Source organism: Trachurus japonicus, chromosome 8 (assembly GCF_045865225.1).
Source record: "Trachurus japonicus isolate A0001 chromosome 8, Traja_1.0".
Lineage (NCBI taxonomy): Eukaryota > Metazoa > Chordata > Actinopteri > Carangiformes > Carangidae > Trachurus > Trachurus japonicus.
In genome coordinates, this window is record NC_140914.1 from 14,108,201 (window position 1) to 14,135,783 (window position 27,583).

Genomic DNA, 27,583 nt, shown 5'->3' on the forward strand with positions numbered 1-27,583 from the left:
TACGGTCATCATCCACCACATCCACCCTCCACCAATATGACATTCTCCAGCTAGCTTCGGTCAAACAGTACATGTGACGGTGAGAGGAATCTACTGATTGAGAAAAATCAATGTACAGGTTGACAGCACAAGATGACAGGGTGACATGTCCGTCTTCTTCTTTCTCTTAGACCATGCTGCTGTCTCCTCAGGCAGAGAGGAACTGGGAGGATCTGTGTACAGTGCTTGAAGATTTACTGGAGGACCAGTCCCACAGGGAGCTGTTTGCCTTAGAGCTGGGCTCTGGGACTGGGCAGCATGTTATACGCTTTGCCCAGAAGTTGCCCTTTGTCACCTGGCAGCCGTCAGACATCAAAGAGGAGTCTCGGGAAAGGTTTGTGTCTTGTAGCCAGTAGTAGTTCTTTGCATCAGACACGTTGAGCAATCTGTTAATGATCCATCGTGACCCCATCTACCACGTTACAGTAAGATTTCTGGGTAGCTCAGTAATATTATGGGTGTGACAACGAAAAATAAAGAGATGACAATAAATCTGCAATGACTTATGTACAGTATCAAGGCATACATTGCTGCAACCCAAGCAAAGAAAGTGCTGCACCCTGTCCACCTGGATGCCAGTGAACCATGGGAGAAATGGGCCGGCCTTTCCCGTGACTCCTGTGATGTTGTTGTAGCCATTAACTTACTGCAGTACAGCTCCTTCAAAACAGCACAGGTAAGTCTGCTCATCCAAAAACTACTACATGATAAACTTAAAGGTTCATAAAAATAATGTTGTCCTGCACTGGTTCATGTATACAAGTTATTTGTACAAAAATGTTCAAATGAGCTGATGGTTTTCTGGTTTCCTTATTTTCTAAGGGTGTTTTCAATGGAGCGGGTCAGATGCTTCGACAAAATGGCCTTTTGATAACATATGGGGTATGTGTCAACAGTAACATGTTATTAGGAAGAGTTAACATATGGTAGGGCTTTTTAAGATAATAATAATAATAATAACTTTTATTTGTAACGCACTTCATATTTACCAAAAAATCTCAAAGTGCTACAACAGCAACCAAAAAAGAAAAATAGGTTAAAAACAAGAGTTAAAAACAGTTGTTTTGAGCGAGCAGTTACAGATTAAAAGATTTTTTAAAAAGGTACGTTTTTAGGCCCTTTTTAAAGCAATCGATCGTGGAGCAGAGGAGCAGAAGGTGTCTAAATCATAAATATATTTCAGGTATATGCTATTAATGGCACCATCACACCAAGTTGTAATGAAGAACTGGATACAGAGCTTCGAAAAATGTAAGTAGGCTTCAGTTTTAGTGTAGTAAAATAAGAATATGGGCTGGTGGTTTTGCTGGTGTGATAGAAAGAGACCGACTGGTCTAATCGTGTCCCACAGAAATCCAGAGTGGGGTCTCCCAGACATCGACGTACTGAGACAGCTGGCCTTTGGGAATGGGCTGCGTATGGAGAGAATAGTGAGTCACATAATGTAGTTTAGAGTAGTTACTTGGTTATGGGTATAAAACATATTTTTACACCTGTAAATGTTTCATTTCCAGGTTGAAATGGAAGAATTCTACAAATGCCTCATCTTCAGAAAAGATAAATAAAAAAGGCCAAAATGCACAATGGAGATTTTAAATGTTCTTATATGAATGTACCTTCAATAAAAGTTGTTGAATCAAAACACACCTTTCTTTTTTGATTGAAGAATTAAAAGGTAAAAAAACAAGATACGGCAAGTTGACAGTAAGAACCAGATATTTATTAAATATAATTTTAAAATTACTTTTAAGTCAGACAGATCAGTATGATGGAATAAAGAAATCCACACATGGCAACTGAAAGGTTACAGAAATCACTGATTTGGGTGTGTGATACATACATGCGGGACATCATATTCACCCTGCAAGCATTTCCACATTTCTGGAGAGCCAAGTACACTTGAGAAAAGACTGCCAACCTTACTTGTACTTATTACATAGATATCCTCATCTGTGACAGTTACAACCAAGTCATTCAAAAAAAATGTTTTTAAATGGTAAGGGAAAAGGATGCTTTTAGAGTTACTGGGCTGCTTTAGTACAGCTTTTTATGGTCTCTAGTTGTGTGATTTCAATGAATTCATCTCTGACAGTATGTTTAGTTAGGAACTACCACCTTGCTAATATTATAACACTTCTCCCACAAAGCGTTATCCCTGACACATGTCTTTTTGTCTCAGAAACTACATGAATGAAACTCAATGACCCCAAGCAGTGCACGGAAAAACAATATGCCAAACGAGACCGACAACCTTAGTTTATATGCACCTGTTTACATGAGAGCCGATGGAACTGAAACCTACAACTGGAATGTCAAGCTGGGAACCTGATGGAGATGTGAATTAGTGCCATTTATTTCAGACTATTGACTGTGCTTTCTCTCTTTCCATACACTCATCACCTCGCATTACAGCACTTACAGATGTCCCTCAATCTCTCCCCAAACTGTTAAGATAGGTTGCTGTAATCAACTTCAATTCCAGAAAATAATTCAAATTTAACATGCAAATTTTGCTTTAGAAAAATATGAGGCAAAGGATGGTTATGTCATTTTTTTCTCCTCAATTATTATCATATTTTCTTATTCTTTTTTTTCTTTTTTTTTACTTTAATACCACTGACTATTTCTGAGCTTCAGTTATTCATTTAATAAGGAAATACTACATACATATCAGCTGGAAAGAGGAAGAAAGAGGGAGGTGTGGGTTATGGTGCCCTCTCTTGTAGCTTCACCTCACTTTCCCATTCTTCAGTGGGGGAGAGGCAAGGAGAGCGACAGTTCTGCAACATTATCACGATTATTTCACGTTGCCACAACATCACAGCTAGGTGGAAGGTAGGAGGTGTGTGTGTGAGTGTTTGTGTGTTTCCGGAGGGCATCCTCATCAGAGTCCAGAGAGGGGAAAGGAGAGGCCGAAGGAAGGAAAGAGGGCGTAGTGTGTGAGAGATCTCGCAGCGCTTGGGGGCTTTCAGTCAAAGGAGATGAGCTGTGCCTCCGTGCTGCCCGGCACAGCCTGAGGGTTCTGCTGCTGCGCCTGCTGCTGCTGCTGCGGGCCACCAGGGGGAGCAACCTGACAAGAGTGAGATGAGAAGGTAAAAAATAGGGATATTAGTGAAGACTGAAATAACCTGGATGCAGGGAGGAGTAAAAATACACCAATGAATGATTAAAATAGCTTAGCTAATTTACCGCAGTGCGTTTTACTTAGAAATAATGAAAAACCACCGACCTGCTGGTACATGGGCTGCTGGCCTGGCATGTACTGCTGTTGGGGGGGCATGTTGGGGTCTTGTCCTGGCAAGGCTGAAATCATGTTCTGCATGCTGTATGGCTGGTAGCTCATGTAACCCATACCATTAGTGGGCGGGGCCTGGGACATGGGGGGCATACTTTGGGCCTGAGAGACCACATTCTGCACAAACCCAGGACAAAGATTAGTGGTTAGCTCTCTAAAAGTTAAATATTCAAACAGTGCCATGTGTCGTGATGAGAAACTGAACATGGGAGTCAAACATACCTGGTAACCCTGTGTGGGTGTGGGCTGATAGTTGGAGTAGGGTGGACTAGTGGTGGGTGGAGCCTGATTGGGAGGAGGAACAGGCTGCCCATTGGTGCCCGCAGCCTGGTACATGTACGCATTAACCATGTTGGGATCTGGAGGAACAACAAGAAGATACTTGAATAAACGTATCATGAATGAATCAGGGCTCCAGTCTAATCTTTTCTACTAGGATCACAGTGGCCCCTAAATAAAAATTTTAGGAGCATAGTGACCCCTAACATAACATTTTAAGAGCACAAGCTGAACATTTAGGGATGCACTGTCAATCAACTTGCAAAGTAAATATTCACATTTCCTTTGGGGGCGGCACAAAATTAGCTGGAGGCGGCCGCCACGCAATTTTGAACACAGGAAAAACCCTGCTTTTCATTCATGATCCTCACACACATTGGCCTGCCACCTGTAATGACTGATTCCAGATTCTTTGAGTTGATGCTTCCAAGTTTCACCACCTTTTTTTAAGCAAATTTCCTGGTTGCACATGCACAAGTAGATGAAAAATTTACTTGCGCACTCTCAAATTTAAGGGGCAAGCTGCCTCGTTTTAGGGCCAGTCTGGAGCCCTGTAAGTGTTATGCAGAGTCTCTTTTTCTGGAGCCATTAAGAGGATTTTTTAAAGTTTCTCTTCCTGACTTGACTTCCTCACCTGTGGCAGCACCTGGCATGGCCTGGTACTGTGGTGGTGCAGTCTGCCCAGGCTGGTTCATATAGATGTTATGCATAGGCGAGCCCTCCACAGAACCAGCGGGGCTGAAGGTGCCCGGGTAGCTGGGTGGAGCACCAGGCTGGTACACCACCCCTCCTGCCACGTTGGGGGGCAAAGACTGCATCTGCGTAACGAACGACACAACCACAGACATTAGAGGTTTATTCTGGAAGACTTTGCAGGGCTGTAGGCAGCGATTGTTTATTCTGACAGCTGATTATTAAAGTACGGTGAGATCAGAGGAACCCATGAGGTGAAGTCAAAGCACAGTGAGTACCTGGGCATAGGGGAGAGAGAAAGCAGGCATCTGGGCTCTCATCTGGATTGTGTGCTTCTGCTGCTCCAGGCGCATCTGCCTCTCCTTCTCCTGCTCCTGGAGGCGTTGGATTGCCAGTTGTCTTTGCATCTCCAGGTACTCCTGACATTCAAAAACAAAACACTTGTGAGCACGCATGGTTATGAATAATGCATCACTTTTCTGTGCATTCTAACTGGAGAGCTTTTTCTCATTACCTGTTTCTTCTGCCTCATGATCTCCAGCTTTTGTGCCAGCTGGATCTGCCTCTGTCTCTCCGCTTCCTCTGCAGCGCGGCGCAGCTTCTCTCTGTGCTCGTCACGAAGGGCGTTGAGTGCCGCCCGAGCGTCGCGCACCTGAGCCAACTTGTCCTGCAGCCCTTCATAATACACTGCCAGCGACAAAGACAATGAGATGAGACAAAGAGGGACAGAAACGCGCAGGTGCACCCATGCTAACAGACTAGCTAGCTAGCACTCACGTCGTTTCTCATCTAGCTGGTTGAGGATGTCGAGCAGCTGTGGGTGCATGTTGTTGATGGACTGGAAGAGGGACAGCACGGCGCTGTCGTTGGTGATGCTGCGCCCACGCATGTGGTTGCTCTTCATGCGGTTAAGGAAGGTGGTGACGGCGTTCTGCAGAGCTTTGAGGAACTGCTCGTGGTTCTCCTCCGACTCCCCGTTCTGGTACTGCTGCTGAAGGCGGAGGCGACGGGGAAGCAAAGAGCAGAGAGTCATTTGTAGTTTGCCTTTTCCTGTTCTGTTCAACTCAACTTTATTTGTCCCCTGGGGGCAATTTAAAAAAAAGCATGGAGTAGCTTTAAAAAAAAGTTAACAACACTCTAGGGTCGACAAACACAGATAAAACACACACAATACATCTGCTCCACAATATTTCAATATACCTCCACTATGCTGACTGGCTGGACGGGGACATGGGTCTCAACAGGCTGGCTGATGGGTGGAAGCGGCTCAGCCAATGGCACAGGAGCAGGGGCAGAGGGGGTGGGGCTTTTGCGAGCCTCTTCCTGTTTCTTCTCCCAGTATGTTCTGTTCAGGTAACGGGCCAGCTGAAATATTGTGACACAGACAAATCAGTATTGTAAGTGGCAGTGCAATGTAGCATATGTATACTGTATGTCTAACATAAAAACAAAGAGACTCTACTAAAGGACAACATACATACCTCAGGATCTACATCTTCTGCTGATGGAGCAGAGGAGTTCTAGAGAGAGACATAGTTCATATTTATCAATAAAAACGTCTACAACCTGTAAAATAAAACAACTTTCAGCTTTGGCCAGATAGAAGTCTTACCACAGGAGAAGTGTAGAGGGTGCTGACTGGCGGTGCTGAGGAGGTCACTGGAGTGGGATCAGCCTTGGGATACATCGTGTATGAATTCTTTTGCCTCTGTAAGTGCACACATAGCTATGGGTCAGTTTTCTCTGTAATAAAGGCTGTAAAAAGACAAAAAAAAGTAAAGGTTCAGCTGTGCAACTCACCATCCGCTCCTTCTCCTCAGCCTCACTTTGGGAGAGGGCAATGGCCAGCTGCAGCTCCTCCTCCTCCTGCAGTGCTGCCTCATCTCTCTTGGGTGGCATCTGGTGAGAGAGACTTGCAATGGTGAGACTCAGGGAGCGAAGATGAGAAAACAAACCCACAGATGTAATATAGAGAGCACAGTAATGGCAATGGGATTATGAAAGTACATTCAGGCATGTGTGTTTTCATATGGAGAGTCACTGTCACTTATTTTTCTACCTATAGTTTTAAAACAATTACCTGCGACTGTTGGGAGAGAGGACTGGTCAGGTACTCGGGTGGCAGCTCAGCAGGACCTGCGGCCGGTGCTTTGCCTTCAGCTTTCCTAAGAGGAGGAGAGAGGGAGGGGTGGCTGGTGAGGAAAAGGGATCAGGGAGGACAAACAACCTTGTAAATTAGATGAGAGCATTCTGTGAAAAAACACCAAGTACTCTCCAAAAACAGTAGCCTCGTAAACCAGCCGCTCCCGGAAATGCAATTCATTTCATTTCTGAGGGAGAGTCTGGCCTCATCCCCGTTGTAAGCGTTTGGCCTGAAACCCTCAGAAGGCCGAGCCAATCAGCGTGGCTGCTGTGATTGACACAGCACGTTGGCCAATCAGGGACCGACTGGTGCAAAGCCCCGTCCAGAGCGATAGATGCTGATTGGCTGAATGGGGTTGTCTGTCAACACTACTACTCCCGTCCAGCTTCCGCCCACCCCAAACGCTTACAACGGGGATGAGGCCAGACTCTCCCTCAGAAATGAAATGAATTGCATTTCCGGGAGCGGCTGGTTTACGAGGCTACAAAAACAGAGCAATTACAAGAAAGCAAACAAGGAATGCAGTAAATTGTAATAACGACATGCCTCCTAGTTTTAAATCTGCATCCAAATTTGGTCAATAGTCAGAGACAGTCATCATCACTGTATCATGGCTATTTATTCTGTAAAATACCATCAAATCTTGCAGCGCTGTTCAGAGCAGAAGCAAGCCAGAATCATTTTAATTGCATGTCTTTTCTTAAGTCAGGGCAGTTTATATCATACATTGACTTTTTCAAGGTCACCCACATACTGTATATTGTGGTGTGAAGGAGCGTTATCACAGCAGGTGCAGCTGTCAGACTCCACAACAAGAGCTGCTCTCAGCACAAAACATAATTGGATTGGAATGTGTGTATATATATATATATATATATTTACATTTCTTTGCTGCTGTCTGCTGCTGCAACCTTGTACATTTCTCCACTGTGGGACAAATAAAGGATTATCTCATCTTAACAATGTATTATATTACTTTAAAATGATCACAGGGTCGCATGAATAGACATTAATAGACAAACTGTAAAACATGACAATGGAAGAGTAGAATCAACAAAATCAGAAGAAAATCCACACGACACAACAAATTGGAGTTCAAGTCATGAATAAAAGGTGAACCAATAGATGGAGCACCATACACTTGGACATTGCAGTGCACCAAATGTTTCTCAATATAACAGTATTAACCAGAAATGTGACACTTCAGGTAAGGAAGTATTTCACTACATTGGTGGAGACAGATATAGCGCCACAGTACTTCACAGTTATCACTGACTGGACTCACTTGTTAAGCAGCTCAAAGCAGGGCTCGCACACACGCACTTCCTTCTCGATTCCAAACTTTGGGATGGTGGAGTACTTAGACGAACACTTGCCACAGAAAATCTGGCCACAGGCTCGACAGTGGTGCTGGAAAAGCACAGATCGAGATCAACTTCCGCACATGCGCTGCAGACTCACACAGCTGTAACTGAATGAAGGAAACCACATAATCTACAAGTGGCCTAGTTAAAAAGAAAGCCCGGTCTACCTTTCTTGTCATAACTCCAAATTGGACTCTGCACCGGTGGCACTCCTCTGCATCAACCCAGTCAGGGGCCTAGACAATAAACAGACAGCAGATATTACTACTGTAGACATGATGACACAGTTAAAGAAGAAGAAATCACTGGAGCTCAGTGGACATACAGTTTTTCTTTATAGGTCATTAAAATACAGTATAGGTCACACTGCTTCTAGAGACTACACTCATTTAATAAAGCAAACTCCATAGTGAAACAAGAAAAACAAAATCTCTTACTCTCTCAGCTGCAAACATTGCATCACTCTCCTTAAACTCGGGGAACACATGACCTGTGGAGAGAAAAAAAAATACAGACCTCAAGCATACAGCATGTCAGTGTTCACCAAATAAAAATAAGACTAGAAAATGCTTAAATTGTATTAACTGTAGTTTAAAGCTGTACAATGAACTATTTCATTGTAATATTACGTGAGTGATCCATCAACATGGACCAAGATAATTCCATCATACCAGTCTCACTTGTAGTTTATAAATGTGAAATGTCTTTTGATAGCCCAAATAGTTAAAAGTAAGAAACAAACATTATATAACGTTACAGTCTACTGCAGGCAACCAAAAACAGTCAAGAGCTTTGTAACTTTTTCTCTACAAAGGGGTGCGGGGGGTTTGACTTGAATGGTTTTAAAGTCTTTTCATAATCTTCAGAAATCTTGAAAAATGAGCCACTGCATTAAGAATGTAATAACTGCTGGTTAGTACAAAGTAAAGAATCACATTACATTACATTGCAAGAGCCAGACACAGGAGCAGTTTAAAATTGTTCCAAGTGTAATGAAGTAAACATAAAAGATTTCACGTGGTTTATTTTTTATTTTAACTGCAGTTTTGTTGAGTGTTCAAATATTTCTCTGGGTTATTCTGTTTATAAGACCTTCAGATTTCTTTTCAGGTCAGAGTGACACTACAAAAATAAAACCAAAACACAGTGTACTGTTATGTGTATGTGTCCACTTACCTTCCACTTTCATTATCTGGTAGGTGTCTTGAACCACCTTGTATTTTGGTTCGTTGCGGAAGGCGTGAGCCCAGGCCTGGATCAGGTACAGAATCTTGTTTCTGACGTTTGGTTCTGTCTGTTTCTGGTGGTAAAGGAACCACACAGAGTCAAGCAACTGTGTCTTCACAACATCCAAGTCTTTTTTTCAGTCATGGGTATGACTGAGTCAGATCAAAACAACGTTGCCTGTGATAAACAAGAAGTTGGGAGGGAAGTCCCTTTGCTTTGGTCTGAAAAACCTTCTAGTCACAAGGCAATGACATCATCAGGAAGTGGAAAGCAGCATGGGCTGCAGGAGCCTGCGTCACATGGTACAGCCGGGGTCCAATCAAATATTGCTAGCTCATGCTGTAATGCAGCCAGCTGCCTGACATCGGTGAACAGTTATCCAGTCATGAGAGCAGCGAGAAAGGTGATAAACGTACCAGACAAAACATGTTAAGGGAACTCACACGGTCTAAGATGGTGATAGATATTCAAACTCGACAGAAAAGGATAGGAACAAAAATTTAGTTTCCTTTGTGCATGATACCCTAAGCTGTAATGAAGTGGTGGGGATTTTTCACTATTTTCACATATAATGTTCACTGGGTTAATTAATAATACAATGATACATTATTAATGATTCTATAGATGCTGTGATTGCTCTCCAGTCCTTTGTCAGCAGATTAAGGTCCATTAAGAAAAAGCACAGCACCAAACACAACTGAAGTCAAAATTCATGCTGTGAAAGACTGTGAACTGAAATCCTCCAACTTCAAAACAGAAAACACATTTCAAGTCACAGTAGGAGTGCAAAGCCCAATAAATAGATTAAAAATAAAACTCAATGACCTTGAGCAGATCCTTCAGTTCCTCCATAGTCTGTTTACTTGCCACCTCATCGTGCACTGTCTGGCCACAGTTCTTCACCACTGACTCAAGGACCTGAAGGGAGAGGCCATGTTATTATTCACTACACCAACTACACATTTCACTGAGATAAAGCAGCACTTTAATACAAGTCAATTATACAACAGAACTGTAGTTTCTAGTTAATTCTCTGTCATTATTCTTAGTAGTCACATTTTCTAGCTGTACATGTCTTACCTCCAGTGCATACAGGGCCACATGTGGGTTCTTGTCATTAAGCTTCTTCTTAATGGCTCCAATAGCATATTTCGCTCTGCAGGGACAAAAGCAACTTAAGCTCAATAGAAGGTCCAAGCAATACGGTAAGTGAGCTACAGAAATATACAGAATCACTTACTGTGTGTCTCCTTGTCGAATCAGATCACAGATCTGCAGAATGGATTCCCAGTCAGTCTCCAGCAGCAGCTGACTGGTGGCTTTATCTGCAATAAATATGGAGATAAAGATTTAATACCGCTATGTTGCCTGGTTAATATCTGCTACACCAATCTAGCCATTGCATTGCAAGGAAGGAAAACCTGGAAAGACTCAAAGCAGTCTTATAATTACTCTCATTTGAAAAGCTGGTGCATTATTAGAATGATGTTTATAATACTTATATTAATACTCATGCATAATGCACTATATGTAGTGGATTTCCCCTCATCTACATGTGTTCTCTTGATCTTGTCTCTCCCAGAACTGTTCAATAACATTTCCAGTGGCATGAGAACAAACAGGCTTATCCTAATGACAGAAACAGCACTACAAATATTGTCAAAGGCCTGATTCTCGAGAGTTGTGACATTTGATTTTGCATGGAAAGCCACAACAACCTGGACAGCTGAAAGTCAGTGGAAATTTGACTATTTGACTCTATCTTTGGCAATATGGAAATATGGCCAGCTATAGCACAGTCTCAACTTGGGCAGGTGGACTTCTGCTTCGTACACAATCTTCAGACATTGTGATGACACATTTAACCAGTTTCAAGAACTACATTGTGTAAGCAAGTGGTTTATCATCATCTGAGGGTTTATGGGGCCCCAGCACCTCATTTCTACCCCCTGGTGCCCCCCCAAGCAGGTTTATCTGTCCATCTGTGTCAACCACAACCAGGACGTTTGAGATAAATAACTCTCTGTCTACAATTACATTAACATTTTCCATAATCTGATGTCCAGTAAGTAGGCTAGCTGTCTATTTGCAACATCAAGCATGAAACCACCTACATGTAACTGCGTGGCATGACACAGTTGTTGTTGTTTTTTAATTCTTGGATAGTGCGATGGTAAAGTAATTAACCCATCGCCAATTAACGTTAATTTTACATGTGTATTTTGATGGTGAGACTGCCAATGCCAATTCAGTGCAACGTTAATCTATACAAGGAAGAGATAAGCAACCAGATCAACCTGTTGTGGACATGAAAAAAATAATAATAATAACGACAACACTACGGTCATAAATGACAGTGTTAATTTTGGCTGTCCTTGGCAGACCGGTCAGATCAAAAACAATACTAGTAGTAGCCTAGTAGTTAATGTTTCTATGAATTACTGACTACCGCTAATGTTGTGGTAACGTTGTATTCATATTGAGAGTCTACTACAGACTGTCAGCTCAAATATACCAGAAGAGAAACGGGTGTAAAGAGAAGTGATAGCGAAACATAAATAAAGGGCAAATCGGACTGTAGTCGCTACTTTACTTAGCCGGGTCGCTAAAATTGTTGGGAGCCAAACTGGGCCTCCAAACAATAGCAGCGAAATTGTTAGCAGGCTAAAATTAGCTGGCCTCAGAGCCACAGCCCCAGCGTCTGTCAAAACAATACGCTGGAAAAACATCGCACTTTGCTTTGGCACACTCACACTAAAAGACACACAGAATTGGTCAAAAAAACCCGAGGGTAACTAACTTACCGAGCAGCCTCTCAAATGTACCTCCACCTTTCCCCATGTTGCTCTCGAAGTGTCCAAGTCGCTGTCGAGGAGTCTTGTTTGGTTGAACGGGTCCTGGTTGTTTCCACCGCTTTGCTGGCTGCTGCTGGCTGCTGAGGTTTAGCCTGTTAGCTTCTCTGTTAGCCACGGAGCACAGCTGTGTGGCCCTTCCTACTTCCTGCTTCCGCTACAGAGACGACGACGACTGCAACACACCACCGAGGGATTTTCTCCCTCTAACGACGGGTCAATGAAACAGTAAGTAACTAAAAGGTCTGCAGAAAAATTAAGTCATAACCCACTATACTGTACTATAATCTTGCTGCTCATTTTATTTCGATACACTAGCCCTAAAAGTAGGATTCAAAACCACCAAGAGCCCCAAACACCCCGCCTAAACTAAACGAGATGAAGCTAATAATAATATTAGGGGGTTTCCCACTGGAGTTGAATTTCAACATTTTATTACATGATATTACACACCTTCCTAAACACAATGGTGAAGAAATTTATTGGTAATGATTTACTTCCCAGATTTCCAGAGGTTTCCAATGGAGAATAATGGAATAATGTGGAAAAAGACCCCTTAAGACCCCTAAAGGTCAGCCACCAAAGTGGTTCCACGTCTGAAATTAAACCTTGGGGTATGTAGATGAAATGCTGAAAGTTTCATGCTTTAGTCATTAAAACGCACAATTATTTTGCTTATCTGCCCCACTAATAGTTTTGTTGCTAACTAAGATTGTAGGCTATGTATTTCAGGACAGGATGTTGTGCATCACTAAAAACAAACAGAATGATTGTAAACATAACTTATGACAGACCAAATTCACTTTGGAAAATTAGGTGGAAAAAATAAATAAATGTTTTTTTACTGGACATAAATGTCAAACCACTTTACTCATGTGGTTCCTAACTTCACAGACTCCATGAAATGATGCCTTCCTTCTAGTCAATTTTTCTTATCCTAGCAACTTGCCCAGGCTATGCTTAGTTTACCCCACTCTCTTACCTCACTCTACCCCCATTCTCCCTAGTCACAAATTAATCTGAAATAGTAGCCTACCTGTTAGACATCTAATATTAAATGCCTTGCATCCTCCATCATCGTGTCTTGTAGAATAAGTCTTTATCAAAACCTACTTAAAGAAAATAGATACCAGGTGAAAAAGACCTTACTGAAGCAGGCTACTGAATAACCTATTTTTGTAAAGTAGGCTATTATCAATGATTCATTACTACCCAGGTTGAATTATTATTTTATTTGCTATAAGATTGTGCTATAGCATACTTTTAGGTTATTTTAAGACACTGCATTGATTATTATATATAAATGGTGTACTTGTCTCACTTTGTTTTGCCCATTACAGCTGTACAGTAAAATAGTGCATATTGTCTTACTGTATTCACAACATTACTCTACCAACATTAGTATAGGCCTACTTAGGTCATGAATGAGTCACTACCTGGCACTTGGGACACTGGTACCCATTGTTATTGTGCTGCTGTAGTGGTCTGTAAAGTGGCATTGTGTCGCTCTGTGCTCTGCTGTCACGGACAGAAGAAAAAAAAACTGATGGGGTAATGCATGCCCTTGCAGCTTTGATCAAATTTACTCTTCACAGCACGCAGAAAGAAAATGCTAGGGCATGTTTTCAGTGCTGTTATTACAGTGTAGGTAATTTATCCTAGGAAAGAAAGAGTTCTGGAGTAATCAGACTCCAGGACTCTCTCTCAATGGTTTTAATTCACTGCGCTTCAAAGTCAATGAGCACAGAATCTGAGGGATGACAACAATGCTTGTGAATAAAGAGTTTTTTTCAACTTTGGCCTATAACAACCCACATTACATGCTCATGCAGTGACACTGACTGGGAGGCATGTGCATATACAGCACTGGGCTCACACATTCAGAAGGCTGATGTATTTAAATTTCATAAAATATCATTGATACTTCAACCCCAATCATTGATATATTTGTCTGTTGTGATTCTGACAGAGATGAACTCCAAAAAGAGAGTCTGGTTTACTCTACCTAGGATATTTATGCTATGAGAGAGAGTAAAAAGAAAAGTTTTTCTTTGTCCCTGGCACAGGGTAGCTGAGCAAAGAGGAGATGGAAGATAGGAGATGGACAACCACACACACAAACACACTTCTGAACAATATGGCACCACAAGCAAATCTACACACATCCCCATTGTTCTATTGTTCTTCTCAGCAGAACACATAGTAGCATTTACACAAATGACCCTAACAAAATATTTGTTCTTTAGGCTATATATTATATATTCTTTCTCTCATTTTAAAGTGCTTATATCTCTAATTGTAAAAATATGGACACACACAGATTCCTTCAGTAGAGGTTTGGACAACCAAAGATTTTATTTCATTTTTACACTGACAGACAGAGAAGAATGTTATTTGAACATATCAGGTATGAAATAATAAAATGAGTTCAATTTTCCCTAAACAGCCTCCTGTGGCTTTTTCAAAGAAAAAAGCAAACTGGAATAACATTAAATATAAAATAATTACAAGGAGCAAAATCAAAAGGAGATAAAAGAGGTTTGTCATCGTTTGGGGTGGATTTGTGAGACTTGAAGGCATTCAGACATTTTGGGAACTTAAACATAACCTTTGACTTGTGTGGCAGGTGCCCTGCGAGGACTACTTTCTCCACTGCTGAAGGTGGGAGAGCCAGGGATGCCGGGTGGACTTGACCCAGCATAGAGCAGAGATCCACCAATCAGGAGCAAGGCTGAAGCCGCCCAGCCGATGTAAAGGGCGGGGCCAAGCTCACGCTTGTGTGGAGCTGCCACGTGTGGGTCATAGAAATCCCTGATGATGGAGTGGGCAGTCCAGCAGACAGGTACAAGGTAGAGGAACCCTGCGATGGCAAAGAGGGCTCCAGAGATGCGAGCGATACGGGCCTTCAGGCTGTTCACACCAATGCACTTAGTGCATTTGACTCCTAGGACGCCCAGAGCCAGAGCCAGACCACAGAGCAGGATGGAGAACACGGTGAGGCCCCTGGCAGCCTGCATGTCACTGGGCAGAGCCAGCAAGCTGTCATACACCTTACACTGGATCTGACCTGTGTTCTGCACAATGCAATTCATCCAGAGGCCCTCCCAAATGATCTGAGCTGTCACTATGTTGTTACCGATGAAGGCAGTGACCCTCCACAGGGGGATGGCACAGACTACTAACCCGCCCACCCAGCCCACAATGGACATTATTAGGCCCAGCAACTGCATACCCGTGGTCGCCATGGTGAAAGATGTTGTTTGAATCAATTGGATTTGTCTTGGTTATATTATCAGTCTCTCTCTGTTGTAATGGGCCCACGTATAGTCCCACAAAGAAATGCGACAGTCTATGGAAATGCCGTGCTCCACGATGATGTTGATGAGTTCAGCTTGGGTGAGACAAGACAGGGTATCCTGAAATACAGAGAAAAACTATTAGTTTCAATTTAAATTCATTTCTACTAAACATATGATAACCAATGCAACATTTACAAATACAAAAAATGTCTGTAACTTGTAACACAGCATTACAGCATTACATCAGCAACACATGAAAAGACTAATAGAACATATATTTATCATAAATATTTGGATACAGGCTGTGAGGCCCATGTCTAGTGGATTCCAGTAAGGACCACAGAGAATAGCCTTCTTTGACACAGCTGTGGGTGTCGAGCTACGCCTTGCCGGGTGAGTGGATTATCTCAGAAAAACATGAGGAGACTCTGAACACAAGCAGCTTTCATGAAGGCTTGTGGAGTGGGCCAGTAGGACCTGTATCCTCTATTTATCACAGCTCTCAGTATCCATATTTTACCACTTATGTGAATCAAATCCTCCCTGCACAAGATCCGTTCAACAAGTGTTTCTCATGACTAAAATGGAGGTTTTACTAGTTACCAGAAAAGCACTAATCTATTTTAGGGGATCCTTCCTTACTAGATTTGACATAAGGAACATTACAGCCTGTCATGTGAGTAGGCAGATAATAATGTATCATATGAATCCAGAATAAACCATTCAGGCTGACCTACATTCTCCTACTGTTACAGAACATTGCGCATTAATTAATGGAAATGAAGTCATAGTTCCTCTGTTTCCCTCGAAGGCCCATTAAACCTTATCCTGTGTACAACTAATGGCTTGGCCCTCACCAATTAGACACAACATCAAAACAGGGAACACAGTTTTCATGTTGTGACTGTGTTTGTTTGTTTTTGGAGCTGTAGGAAATAATTGGAACGACAAATTAAATTTCAAATCAAATTGCTAATGATTCATTATTAACTCTTAAAACAAGACAGGAATATACACCAATCAGCCACAACAATAAAAATAGTAACCTGCTTCAATGTTATGGCTGATCAATGTGTTAGGAGGATTAATTTCAGGGAAATACAACAAACATTGTAGTGACGCAAAAGCTCTTGTTAACATCCCACACACCTCCATGATGGTCACAAAGAGACTATCATTAGGGATATTGGATAATGACACATCTAAGTACATAATAGAACAATTACAGGGAACATTCATTAAATGGAAACCAACTCATCACACAAATGTACAGCGTGTACCACATTTAAAAAAAAATTGTTGGTAAGGATATTTACCTCAGTTGAATTATATCTCACTGCTCCCCTCCGTCCACAGGTTAGTGTTACCGGTCCTTTGTTTATGCAGATCAACTGTGGCTGCCCACAGCTGTGAATGATGGCCCTGAGGTGTCAGTTAAGTCCACAGGAAGGCTGGAGGGCAGGGGATGCTCTATCTGAGAGGTCAGGTGGTCTTAAGTAGAGGGGGGTCGATCGGCTTCGACACCTCGGACTGGACTGGAAAATGGGGCTGCCCTCCGAGATGCCAGCGCAAGTCTGCGTGGCAGTGGGCAGAAGCATGCGCTTGTGTGCACGTCGTGTTATTGTGTGAATGCGTGAATGTGTTTGAGTGTGTCTCCCAGTGCCTGGTGTACGAGCACAATGCCCTGCTGTTTGTCCGTGCCCTCCCTCCCTGTTCCTCGTCAACCTCTGTCCCAGCCCTGCACCCCCTTGCATCCATACAGCTCAGCAACCCATTTTCTCCTCTTTTTTCGACTTTGGACTCGCTTGTTCGTTTATGAGTGCCTTGTACCCATTTCAATCTGTTTATACGTTTCATTGAAGTTTTCAAGTGTAGAGAGAGTCCTTGTGCAACCTCTTGTGAAGTGATCCAATGGAGAAATGTTGTTCATTGTAGATTTAGATTCTTAAATTAATCAATATACAATATATACCATACTGGATTCACATTAAAAATATAATGATAACAAAGCAACTGAGATTTTTAATCATTTGGTGAGATTAATGTTCAGATGCTACAAAAACTAGAACAGATGATAAGGGGAGCAGCATTTTTTCCACCGTGCATGCGTCCAGGACTGAAGAATGGATGAAGCCTGTCGTTGAAGTTGTCTGTGAAGGTATAAATGTGGACTCCCGATTCTGCGCAGAAGAAGGATACTCGGCCCTCTGTGTAGTCCATGAACACACCCACCTTCCTGGGCCTCTGTTCCACAGCCAACAGGGTCACGGGAGAGGTGTGGGCCACGTATTGGCCTCCAGCCTTCACGCCTATAGTCCAGAAACCATTTGCAGGGCAGACGGTGAACTTGCCCTTCCGGTTTATGGACTGTCTGACGACACCCAGGTTCCACTCAATCTTCTCCCCGACATCCACCTCCCAGTAGCACCTCCCACTGCCAAAGCTCTCTTTGGCCACCACGTTAGCCACACGGTCGAACCTCTTGGGGTTTTCTGGCACCTCCTGAAGCTTGTCCGTGTGTCTCACCTGTTTTCTGTCATCTGAGACATAGAGGACGGGGTGGGCCGTCTTTGCACTCAGATTGACATCCACTAGGAAGGAGCAAGAACAAGTTAAACAGTGTGGACATATGTAGACACTACCACCTTCCCATCATGCATGGGGTTCAATTTTTTGTTTCAGTTTGCAGTATTGACTGATTTGTAATTGGTCATGCTGAAAGAAGACATCCTTACCTGTGTATTTCTCTGTTCTTTTAAGTTCTGTGAAGAAAGAACCAAATAGAAAGAATCATTTAGTCTCAAATGTATCTGATTTATGCTGATGCAGTACATGAGATATGTCCTTTAAGAAATGTATTATTCACCCGATTTGGATAGCCTGTTGACTTCTACTTTCATCTTATTTATCATGTCCGACAGTGCTCGTCTGGTGACCCCAATACAAGGGTCGGTTTCTATGGTAACCTTAGACCAGTCCTTCAGGTCAGAAAGGGAATTAGAGGAAACAATGTTCTGTGTGACATAAAAAAAAAAGATGTTCACATTTGACTGATCAGTGGTTCACTATTGCTACCTTGTATCACAAAGATGCTTACCAAGGTATCCTTCTTTGTATCATCGCTTTGATCGCTGGGTTCAAGAATCTGAGGATCAGATTCGGCCGCCTCCTTCCTCAGCATCTCGATCTCCTGCTCCAGCTCTTTCACCAGCGTATCTACTCTCTTCTCCTCACGTCTCTCTCTCTCCTCAATTTCAGCAACGACCGCTTTGTGACTCTTCTCCATGGCATTTACCAGCGCAGAGAAGACCTTGTGGCTCTCCCGAACCTCTCTGAGGTAAGAGCTCTGATTGGACACGTTGGACTCATTGTTAGGAATACACGATTTTGAATTTTTAAAGATTTTAGAAGCTTATAGAGGTTTTCAACGCACCTTTTGAATCTCGAGAGAATATTTCAACCTATCTATCTTTTGCAGCCGCTCCTGAATCATTTGCTCAACATCTATAACCTGTACACATGCAACAGTAACAGAGGCATACACACAAATATATTAGATTTATTATCACTAATGTGTGTCACTATATTGATGTCAAATACAAACATAACAAGTACCATGTCCTCATCTGGTGGCTTCTCTGGTCGAGTCTTCCTGTATTTGTCAGTGATTTCTGCCAGAATGCGGTTGACACTGAGGTCAGGCCTGTCAGTAAACACTCTCTTACAGTGGGGGCAGTATTTTGACTGGTGTCGTGCCCAGTAGTGGCAGAGGCAGGACAAGCAGAAGCTGTGTCCACACGGTATGGTAACTGGGCTGGTGAAGATGTCCGTACACAGAGTGCACAAAAAGTGCTTCTCAGGGAGGAGGCTGATGGTAGAGGCCATTCTCTGACACTGACAATGACATGAAAGCAAAGTCAACAAATATGAAGAAAAGCTTCTTTTTTTATATACATTGTTATGGTGTTGTTTTTCATTTTCATCAATGACAACAGAGATATGAGTGTGCAGTTAATGCAATTAATTCTCATGATTACCTTTTCTTCAATGGAAATAATAATGTTCTAGCCTACCATAAGATGGTGCTTTAATGTTATAAAACTAATGCTAATGACAAACCTGAACACTGATTATGTTTCATTAATAGGCCTATATATGAGCTGTAGTGGAAGAAGCGGCCATGACCTTATCAGCCTGTTGGTACTGATAAACTACCTGTTTGGGGCTAGTTTTAACTATAGGCTACTTCACATAACATTTGGTTGCCAAGTGGTTAAAGTGCTTGCCAAGGAATCAGGTTTCTCCAAAGAGTCACAAGCTAAATGTGAGGGGACAAGAGATGGCCAATGAAGATGAATAAAATAACTGAATAAAATTTCCCTTTAGGAATTTTGTAATTTGAATGGAGTAAAAAGTTCAATAATTCCCTCTGGACCGTGGCAGAGTAGAAACTTGAAGAAACAGAAAATGAAAATACATACTGTAGCTATGCATTGTTAACATTTTGTTATTCTTTACTGATAATTTAACAAAAAGTAATTGTAAGCACCTTATTGCTGTTTAAATATTATTTTGTAAAACATAAAAAATACATTTTCATATGAGTTTTCATATGAGTTAAGCAGTACAGGCAGGCCTAGTCAATGTCATGTTGAACGTTACAGCATTCCTCCCATAGGCTATACAATGGTACACCATTTGTTTTACTTACTTAATTTTCTTTTACTGATCTAACATTTGATCAAACACTTAAGTTCTGTGTTGTCCAGCCATATGATTATTCTCTGTCACAATAGCTATTATTTTTGTTGCCACAGACATTTGAATTGAAAATGACTTCTTTGTGATTGAGGAACAGAGAAGGGAAGCAGCTATGTAAAAGATGTGATGTCAAGTATGTAGTCAAACAGGTAGCAACCAAATCTTTTGTTACATCACCTGGGAGCCGCAACCTTGCCTCTGACTGTTTGGAGCTGTTTTCTTATTAGATGTGTAATTCCTGAGTTATGACTGCATTTTACTAAGAAACAATCACAGATTACGCAACATGTTCAGGAATGAGTCACGTAAGATTTCCGTCAGAAAATCTCACACGAGTAAAACAGAAAAGAACAGTGTAGAAAAACTCAAAGAGTCAAGTGTAGTCTTACCTTTCCCAGTTGAACTTATCCAGAGAGCCTTGTGGTGAGCCTGCACGGCTTTTTTTTCAGAGTTTCAGGGCAATAATGTGAAACAATGTTAATGTTTAACACTGAGCAGGTGTACTAAGGTGTGAGTGTGTGTGTGTTGTCCAGGAAAGGGGCAGAGCTTCACACAATGGCACTCTCAGTTGCGACTCCACCCAGAATGTTATCTGACACTTAAACCTACCCACGACAAGACTCCAGGAAATGTTGGAGGCTGAAAGTAATATTAGATGCAAAACAATTGTGCTCTTAGTAGTCTAAATGGCATTTATTTAAAATGTATTAGAGATTTATTGTCTATATGGACACAAATCATCTCCTTAATCTATGGCGTGCATTTAATCAGAAGGACAGAAGAGATAGTATGTATGATAAAACAAGTTTAGGTTTCTGCCTGAAGGGAAACGTATACTCTACATCAGCTTTAAAGGTACATAGCCAATAGTTAGACATGAGACATGATATAGCACAACTTGAAAAACAGGTGTAGAGTCGATGCCAAACTGTCATTGTCGAGGAGCTGCGAAGAAGCGATTGATAAAGATTGAGTTGAAGTTGAGTCTGGCAGTCGGAGCCACTCTGTCCTCTATGTGCTTTATGGCGACCTGGGCCGTTCCTCCGCCTGATCCTCCCACTGCGCCGCCAATGATCCCATACAGAACCATCCCTCCTGGCCCTTCAATGGATCCAAACAGTGCTCCCGTGATGGCTCCCACCACAACTCCCGTCCCAAGCCCTCTGGCCAGGGAGGTCCTGAGCCATCCATTGTCCATTTCCGCCTTGGCTCTGATCTCAGCACCAACATTGGCGGTGTAGGTGTCCTTCTGGTGATACAGCTCGTCCGTTACGCAATTCTTCTCCATGTCGGTCCACGCCTTCTCTATCTCTGCTGTCCTCCGCTTCCTGAGCCTCTTTTCCTCCTTCTTCACGTAGTCCTCTGCCTTCTGGAAAGTTTTGCTGGAGAAGTACCCCCCTCCCAACGAGGCCACCATTAACTCTATCTTCTGCAGAAGCGCTCTGTCCCGGCTGCGATCTCTCCAGTTCTTGCTGAAGATGTGAAAGCGTCCGCCGTACTTCTCGATAAGTTCTCTGAGGTGCCAGTCGGTCTTCTGCACTTTGTTTTCCAAGACAGCTGCCTCCAGGTTTCCTTCATAGGCCAGGAGGACCATGCAGTGCCTCAGACAGTGCTTTCCAAAGCGTTCCTTTATCAGCCGGTAGGTCTTTACATCATCGGGGGAGATTTTCTCCATGTCAAAGGCGACAAGAAATGCATGGGGACCAGGGATACATAAGCACTTAGACCTTCTCAACTCCATCCTCCTCTTGACTCGAGACATATCCTTATTGTACAAGTTTGGTCCATTGACCACAGCCACTCGTCGACCAGCCAGCTCTCCAGTGATCTTTGTGCTGTAAGGCATGCAGGAGGTATCTTTAGGAAACTCCTCTCTCCCAAGTATGGTGTTGGACAGTAGGAACTGAGAAGCTCCACTGCTGCCAACCACCATAAGCCTCAGTTCTGTAGTAGAGCCTGTAAAAAAGGAGAAGTTTAACTGAATTAAACCTATTACATACAAAGAGTTTCACTATCACATTCATTCTGTACTCAAGTGTGATAAAGTCCATGTGTAATTGTTTTAGAAATTTTGAACACAAGCAACATAACTACCAACCCTTGTCTTGTAAATATGCTGCTTGATTTCAAGTTAAGCAGTAATTTCCTTAATTTTACTCTCTGTACACATGAAGTGAGCTTACCTTTCTTTCTCTTCTCCATTTGCACCACAGATTCGCTGTTTATCTTATCTATCTTATCTATTTTATCTTAGATGATCTCAAAGTTTTCCAGCTTCTCACTGGGCTGGACTCATCCTCATCACTGCTGCATGTATTCAATACATCCTGATTCTCTTTCCCAATCTCTCTCTCTCTCTCTCTCTCTCTCTCTCTCTCTCTCTCTCTCTCTCTCTCTCTCTCTCTCTCTCTCTCTCTCTCTCCCCCTCTCTTTGCTGATGAGGTATTTGGGCACCAGATTTGATATTAAGTGGAAAATGCCCTCTGGGTTGGAAGCTGGTAATGAGCTCTTTCACAATTATTGACATCTTTAATGAAATGCTTGGATTAATTGCTCTATAAAATTGTATATATTCTAATACAAAACATATCACATGACAAGAATAGTTCTTTTTTGGCACACATCATGTAAACAACATACTCAAACCTGCAAAGTTAATCAGTGATGAACAGAGGCAATTATTTGAAGGTGACACGCTGTTTGTCCACTCACAGTGCTGCAGTGGCTTTCCCCTGGAAATGATGAAGAGGTTTAATTAGCTATACCCCTGATGTATGAATGCTTTTAGTAACACTCAAATGGCGTGGCTTGCTAAAATTGATATGCTAATTTTAAAGGTGACCCAACAAGGGTATTTCACTCGTCAGCCCACCAGACCACGTTTTATCCTCTGGGTTCAGGGGAAATCAATAGCTCATTAAATTAGCGCGTCAGTACAGCACAAATAATATTCCAAATATAGATTAGTGTCTTTATGTGTTGTCACTGCAACAACAAATACCACAGTGAGTGTTTAATTCAGCCGCATGCAAAATGAACTGACTATTCACATTCGTTCAACTGTGGCAGCACGAGGTACAGAGTGATGGACTTCTGCATGAATACTATTCAAGGCTGAAGTACATGAACGATTGTTCATTGTCTAAAAATAGCTACTAACATTTCTTTGAAAAAAATATTATCTCTTGAATACATTTCAGCCATTTTGGAGAGCTCTTGAATAAATTGAACACTCAAGGAGGATGCCTCAAGGCACTGCTTGCATTGCATCTCTAATATTTTTTCAACACAACCCAACATTGAGTCTGGTTCTCCTTAAACCAGAAGCAACATTTGTCTTACTCCCGTCTCCTCACTCATGCTGGGAATTGTTGGGTTGTTAGCTAAATAGGGCACAGTCTAGACATGATCTATTTGAAAAGCGCCTTGAGATAACATCAATGGCGATCTGGCCTTGACAACACATCAACTTGAAATCTGGTTCTCTTGTGAATGAAAAGTGCAGGGACCAGACCATGTAAAAACGAGTGCTTTTCTTTATTTCTTTAAATCCATACACTGTCCTATATCTTCACTGAGATTTAAGAACACAGAAATGTATCCCTCCTCCCAAATTCAATACTTCAACAGTTTTGTGATTTTAGATGAAGTTATTCAGCATTAAATAAAGAAATATAAACCTGTGGCACTTTGTCCTTGTTGGTGTGTGATTCTCACAATAAAACAGCGCCTCTATGTGGTCAAACCTAGAAACTAATAAAGAGGAAACCACGTTCACGTGTTTCCTGTTTTGGAGCGACGTGGTGCTAAACACACACTTGAAATGACCCCACTGCACTTTACAATTAGTTTTCTCAGACATGGTGTCATTGTAAATGTGACATGATGGAGCCGGGCGCGTGCTGCTGCTGCTGTGAGGATCTATGTCGTCAAGTCAAGGACAACAAACTCATTAAACCCGCCGTCAGATGACCGAGATGCATCGCCGCACCAGAATGATCAAACACACATTTCCCCGTGCCAGACGTGCTCTCTCTCCCGGTCTGCGCTTCATCTCTGGCGGGGAAATAATTGGAGATACGTCTGAATGGGCAGGCTCTCCACATCTCACGAAGCAGGCGTCTCTCTATGTACACGTGAGCTGGCTTTTTGGTCAATTCAACTGATGAAACATTTCTATGCACAGATGCAAACACATCTGCAAATGCATAATCATAAACTGAATTAGATTTATTTTCATTCTAGGGCCATTTTTTAAGATGCAGATTGCCTTGTAAAGTTAATTTGCCCTAATTAAGTCATCTTCCTTCCTTCCATTTCACAGTGGCCTTATTGTCTCAGGAGGTGTTCCTACTGCAACTTCAATAAGTATATACCCAGAGAGAACAATAACCACATCATGACTGGCTGCCTCCAGCTGGAAACTGAGACTTTGCTGCAGCTGAGTCAGGTTTCCCGGTATGGCTATTTATTACTCTTTTTTTTAATATATTGTCTTATTTTAGACACATCATCATCAATCAGTGTGTCACTGCACCGTTCAACAGCGACATTTTCCCATCTTTCTTTGTGTCAATTTGCAGCATCACCTCTGTATTCTTTGGTGGTGGGACCCCCAGCCTGGCTCACCCGTCCACCATCGCCAAGATCCTTGAAACTGTTTCCAGCCAGGTGACTCTCCCAGATGAGGCTGAGGTCACGCTGGAGGTCAACCCTACACCTGAGGGAAAGTCAAAGTTGGAGGATTACCTCCACGCTGGGGTGAACCGTTTCTCTATTGGAGTCCAGGTGAATAACATCATCAACATTTTTTTTTTTTTTAAACATATCTTTATTGGTTTTTACATTCATACAACAACATAGAACACTTAAAACATATGGCAGTTCAACATTTCATTGGATGATACACAGTGTAGTTGCAGCTTTTATGTCACATTGTCAATCCCTTTAGTCTTTGCAGGATGATGACTTGAAGATTTTGGGAAGAGACCACAGCTCTCACCAGGCTCTGAAAACCATTGAAGAGGCTCAGAGGCTGTGTCCAGGGAGGGTGTCGGTGGATGTCATGTTTGGACGCCCCGGGCAGACCACTGAATCTTGGGAGAAAGAGCTGTCCGAGCTGCTAAAGACATGTGACGACCATGTGTCTCTGTACCAGCTGACCCTGGAGCGGGGCACCCAACTTTTTAAACAGGTGCAGCGTGGGGAAATGACTGTGCCGGCTGATGATGTGATGGCGGAGATGTACAGGTGTGCCAGGAGGACTCTCCAGCAAAATGGATTTCTGCAGTATGAGGTGTCAAACTTTGCAAGAAATGTAAGTCCTCAGCCGGAAGAGCCATAAATATTATAAAATCATTTTCAAACAAAAAAGTCTATTAAAGTATATATTTATAAGACACAGTTGAAAGCTGGGTCTGACCTTAGAACCTGTCCCAGATCTCTAATATATTTACATTTAGCAGTAAACTCTCTGTAGGGAAATTCTCTCTGTCAGTAGCAGAGTCAGCCTCCCATGCAACTTTTCAAATTACCATCATCTGCATAATGGATTCAGAAAAAACAATGATTGACAACAGCCTGTTTACAGTTCATGTGCTGAAGTAAACAAAACATCCTTCTGCATCTGTGGTGGCTACTACACAAACCTTCATATTGGTTTGAGCTAACATCTTAAGTCTCACAATCTATTTAGGTGTTTTATTTTAACTGTATTCATTCATTCATTCATTTTTTACAGTGTCAAGTGAGGTGGATTCAGGTTGAAGCAAGTCACTGATTGCTGAAGATGTAGTTCTGTGCCTAGGGAAAATCTAATAAGCTGTAGCCTGTAATATTAATGTGTATGAAGTCACTCTGCTTTTCTTTTTTGTTCCTGATGAACTCTCTACTTCATCAGCTAGGCAGATGTCTGCTTTGTTTTACACTGCACTGACTCATGGACACGTCTGAGAGCAACAATCACGACAACACGATAACACTTTTCATTGTGTATTACAGAATGCGGTGAGTCATCACAATATCGGCTACTGGAAGGGGAGACAATACATCGGCGTCGGCCCAGGTGATCTATTCTCTGGAATGAAAACAGTGATTGATGGGTGATGGATTGTGCACATGTGGGACATATTTTAACATGTTTGTCTTTGTGTAACAGGAGCACATGGGCGGTTTGTTCCTCTGAGGGAGGGGGGCGTCGCTCGGGAGGCGCGGACCCAGACTCTGGAGCCTGACGCGTGGATCCGTGAAGTTCAGCAGCGGGGACATGGGACGCGGAGGAGGATTCAGCTCAGCCGTCTTGAACTGTGAGCTGTTGCACAAGAGGGCAGCTGCACCATTCAGTCCCAAAATTATTCTCTGTCAATGTGAAATGTAACAGTTGAGCATCAGCCAGTTTGATACAGTGTGAAGAAACATGGTGTTAGAGGTCGTTATACACGTGCATGTTCTTTCAGATTTTCTGTCCTTGTGAAACCCGATCATCACACTTATCCATTCTGCCCATTTACTCACTCTGTCTCGTCGTCCTAACTGTCCCTGAGGTGGGTTTTTGAAAGTGTTGTCTTTGTTTGGCAGACTGGAGGAGGTGTTGGTAATGGGGATGAGAATGACTGACGGCATTAATCACAAGGTGAAACACACAATAAAGCCTTTATACCTTCATGTTTTGCTCTAATGGAAAACATTCTATTCAGCCCAGTTTCTATGTAATCTTCTCTTTTCATGCACCGCTTAAGATAATATTCAGTATTCAGTGAATTGAATGCGAAAAATGTGATATGTTTTCTTGTATTTAACAGCATTGGGAGATGTTTAGCCCACAGCTTGGCCTCCATGAAGTCTTTGGTACATCCACTGATGTCCAAGAGTTGCTGCAGAATGGACAGCTGATTCTTGATGACAGGTGACTTACAATTACAATTTTATTATACCTGTATACAAAGAGAATGAAATGAACGATGATTCCCCATTTGTGGCTGTATGGCTTCTGTGGTACTATTCAGATATACAAGATGATTAAGATAGCTAGTCTTACTCTGCTGTCATCGGGAATGTTTGAAAAAGGACTAAAATGATGAATCAATAATCAGAATCTTACAGATTCAGTTTCAGTCAATCTGACAAATTGTTGCAACTCTAACCTAATGTCTAAATGTCTCTGTTTCTTCTTGTCAGAGGTCTGCGCTGCTCCTGGGATGGACTGGCCTTACTGGACAGCATCCTGCCAGCTCTACTGTTGGAGCTGGAAACACAAATCATCCAGAGGACGCAAAGGCACCACAGTGCTGATGGACAAAACACAGACCAGCTTTAACTCATAATGACACACACTCATGTTAACAGAGCAGAGACTGTGGAGAAAGCTTGTTTGTCGGTAAGGCTGGCAGGACACATAAATACATAAAATTGAATTTATTTGTTTAATTGAAAGGGACCAGTTAGCCAGAAAGTCTATTTTTCCTCTGTTTTCTAAATGACTGAAATATTTATTGTCGGTGTTATTCATGTATAATGCTACAACATTTAAATTTCTTATTTAAGACTTCCCATTTTGGAAATTGTTTCCTTCCCTTTGTCTCCCTGATGTTAATCTGTCATTGCAATTAAAACTACCACAACCTCACAGTTTA

General features: G+C 42.3%; 6 protein-coding genes across 15 annotated transcripts; 2 read left to right on the forward strand and 4 right to left on the reverse strand.

Annotated features, from left to right (window-relative positions):
- The first annotated feature begins 8 nt into the window (after nucleotides 1-8).
- On the forward strand, nucleotides 9-1,645 carry LOC146982835 (methyltransferase-like 26 B). Of its 2 annotated transcripts, XM_085785399.1 has the most exons (7): nucleotides 9-79; nucleotides 171-373; nucleotides 553-715; nucleotides 862-921; nucleotides 1,223-1,290; nucleotides 1,391-1,469; nucleotides 1,554-1,645. In XM_085785399.1, exons 2-7 carry the CDS (start codon nucleotides 174-176, stop codon nucleotides 1,602-1,604), a joined length of 621 nt encoding a protein of 206 aa, XP_085641525.1. In that variant the 5' UTR covers nucleotides 9-79; nucleotides 171-173; the 3' UTR covers nucleotides 1,605-1,645. The 2 variants fall into 2 exon arrangements, with proteins under 2 accessions (XP_085641525.1, XP_085641524.1); XM_085785398.1 differs by lacking the exon at nucleotides 9-79 and having other exon boundaries at nucleotides 152-373.
- A 92-nt stretch (nucleotides 1,646-1,737) lies between these two features.
- On the reverse strand, nucleotides 1,738-12,076 carry hgs (hepatocyte growth factor-regulated tyrosine kinase substrate). Of its 9 annotated transcripts, none has more exons than XM_085784055.1 (21): nucleotides 11,845-12,048; nucleotides 10,281-10,365; nucleotides 10,121-10,196; nucleotides 9,866-9,958; nucleotides 8,990-9,107; nucleotides 8,251-8,303; nucleotides 7,981-8,049; nucleotides 7,735-7,859; nucleotides 7,332-7,376; nucleotides 6,387-6,471; nucleotides 6,107-6,205; nucleotides 5,919-6,014; nucleotides 5,788-5,826; nucleotides 5,507-5,671; nucleotides 5,084-5,297; nucleotides 4,821-4,993; nucleotides 4,585-4,725; nucleotides 4,248-4,431; nucleotides 3,557-3,693; nucleotides 3,269-3,451; nucleotides 1,738-3,109 (listed from the first exon to the last, which is right to left on the reverse strand). In XM_085784055.1, the coding sequence occupies exons 1-21, from the start codon at nucleotides 11,879-11,881 to the stop codon at nucleotides 3,008-3,010; spliced, it is 2,319 nt and encodes a 772-aa protein (XP_085640181.1). In that variant the 5' UTR covers nucleotides 11,882-12,048; the 3' UTR covers nucleotides 1,738-3,007. The 9 variants fall into 9 exon arrangements, with proteins under 9 accessions (XP_085640181.1, XP_085640180.1, XP_085640179.1 ...); XM_085784054.1 differs by having other exon boundaries at nucleotides 5,084-5,294; nucleotides 8,990-9,113; XM_085784053.1 differs by having other exon boundaries at nucleotides 8,990-9,113.
- A 2,141-nt stretch (nucleotides 12,077-14,217) lies between these two features.
- Nucleotides 14,218-15,137, reverse strand: cldnk (claudin k). The gene has a single exon (XM_085784068.1). It carries the CDS (start codon nucleotides 15,135-15,137, stop codon nucleotides 14,490-14,492), a length of 648 nt encoding a protein of 215 aa, XP_085640194.1. The 3' UTR covers nucleotides 14,218-14,489.
- btr02 (bloodthirsty-related gene family, member 2) lies at nucleotides 14,218-20,486 on the reverse strand. Its single transcript, XM_085784065.1, has 8 exons — nucleotides 20,342-20,486; nucleotides 18,807-19,085; nucleotides 18,625-18,702; nucleotides 18,289-18,537; nucleotides 18,058-18,205; nucleotides 17,927-17,953; nucleotides 16,508-17,782; nucleotides 14,218-15,308 (listed from the first exon to the last, which is right to left on the reverse strand). Exons 2-7 carry the CDS (start codon nucleotides 19,074-19,076, stop codon nucleotides 17,238-17,240), a joined length of 1,317 nt encoding a protein of 438 aa, XP_085640191.1. The 5' UTR covers nucleotides 19,077-19,085; nucleotides 20,342-20,486; the 3' UTR covers nucleotides 14,218-15,308; nucleotides 16,508-17,237.
- Nucleotides 20,487-20,697: 211 nt separating this feature from the next.
- On the reverse strand, nucleotides 20,698-22,176 carry LOC146982839 (GTPase IMAP family member 9). Its single transcript, XM_085784066.1, has 2 exons — nucleotides 22,136-22,176; nucleotides 20,698-21,908 (listed from the first exon to the last, which is right to left on the reverse strand). The coding sequence occupies exons 1-2, from the start codon at nucleotides 22,152-22,154 to the stop codon at nucleotides 20,884-20,886; spliced, it is 1,044 nt and encodes a 347-aa protein (XP_085640192.1). The 5' UTR covers nucleotides 22,155-22,176; the 3' UTR covers nucleotides 20,698-20,883.
- A 1,556-nt stretch (nucleotides 22,177-23,732) lies between these two features.
- rsad1 (radical S-adenosyl methionine domain containing 1) lies at nucleotides 23,733-27,395 on the forward strand. Its single transcript, XM_085784064.1, has 9 exons — nucleotides 23,733-24,088; nucleotides 24,277-24,410; nucleotides 24,536-24,740; nucleotides 24,904-25,269; nucleotides 25,953-26,016; nucleotides 26,110-26,257; nucleotides 26,529-26,583; nucleotides 26,753-26,856; nucleotides 27,129-27,395. The coding sequence occupies exons 1-9, from the start codon at nucleotides 23,921-23,923 to the stop codon at nucleotides 27,265-27,267; spliced, it is 1,383 nt and encodes a 460-aa protein (XP_085640190.1). The 5' UTR covers nucleotides 23,733-23,920; the 3' UTR covers nucleotides 27,268-27,395.
- The last annotated feature ends 188 nt before the right edge of the window (nucleotides 27,396-27,583 follow it).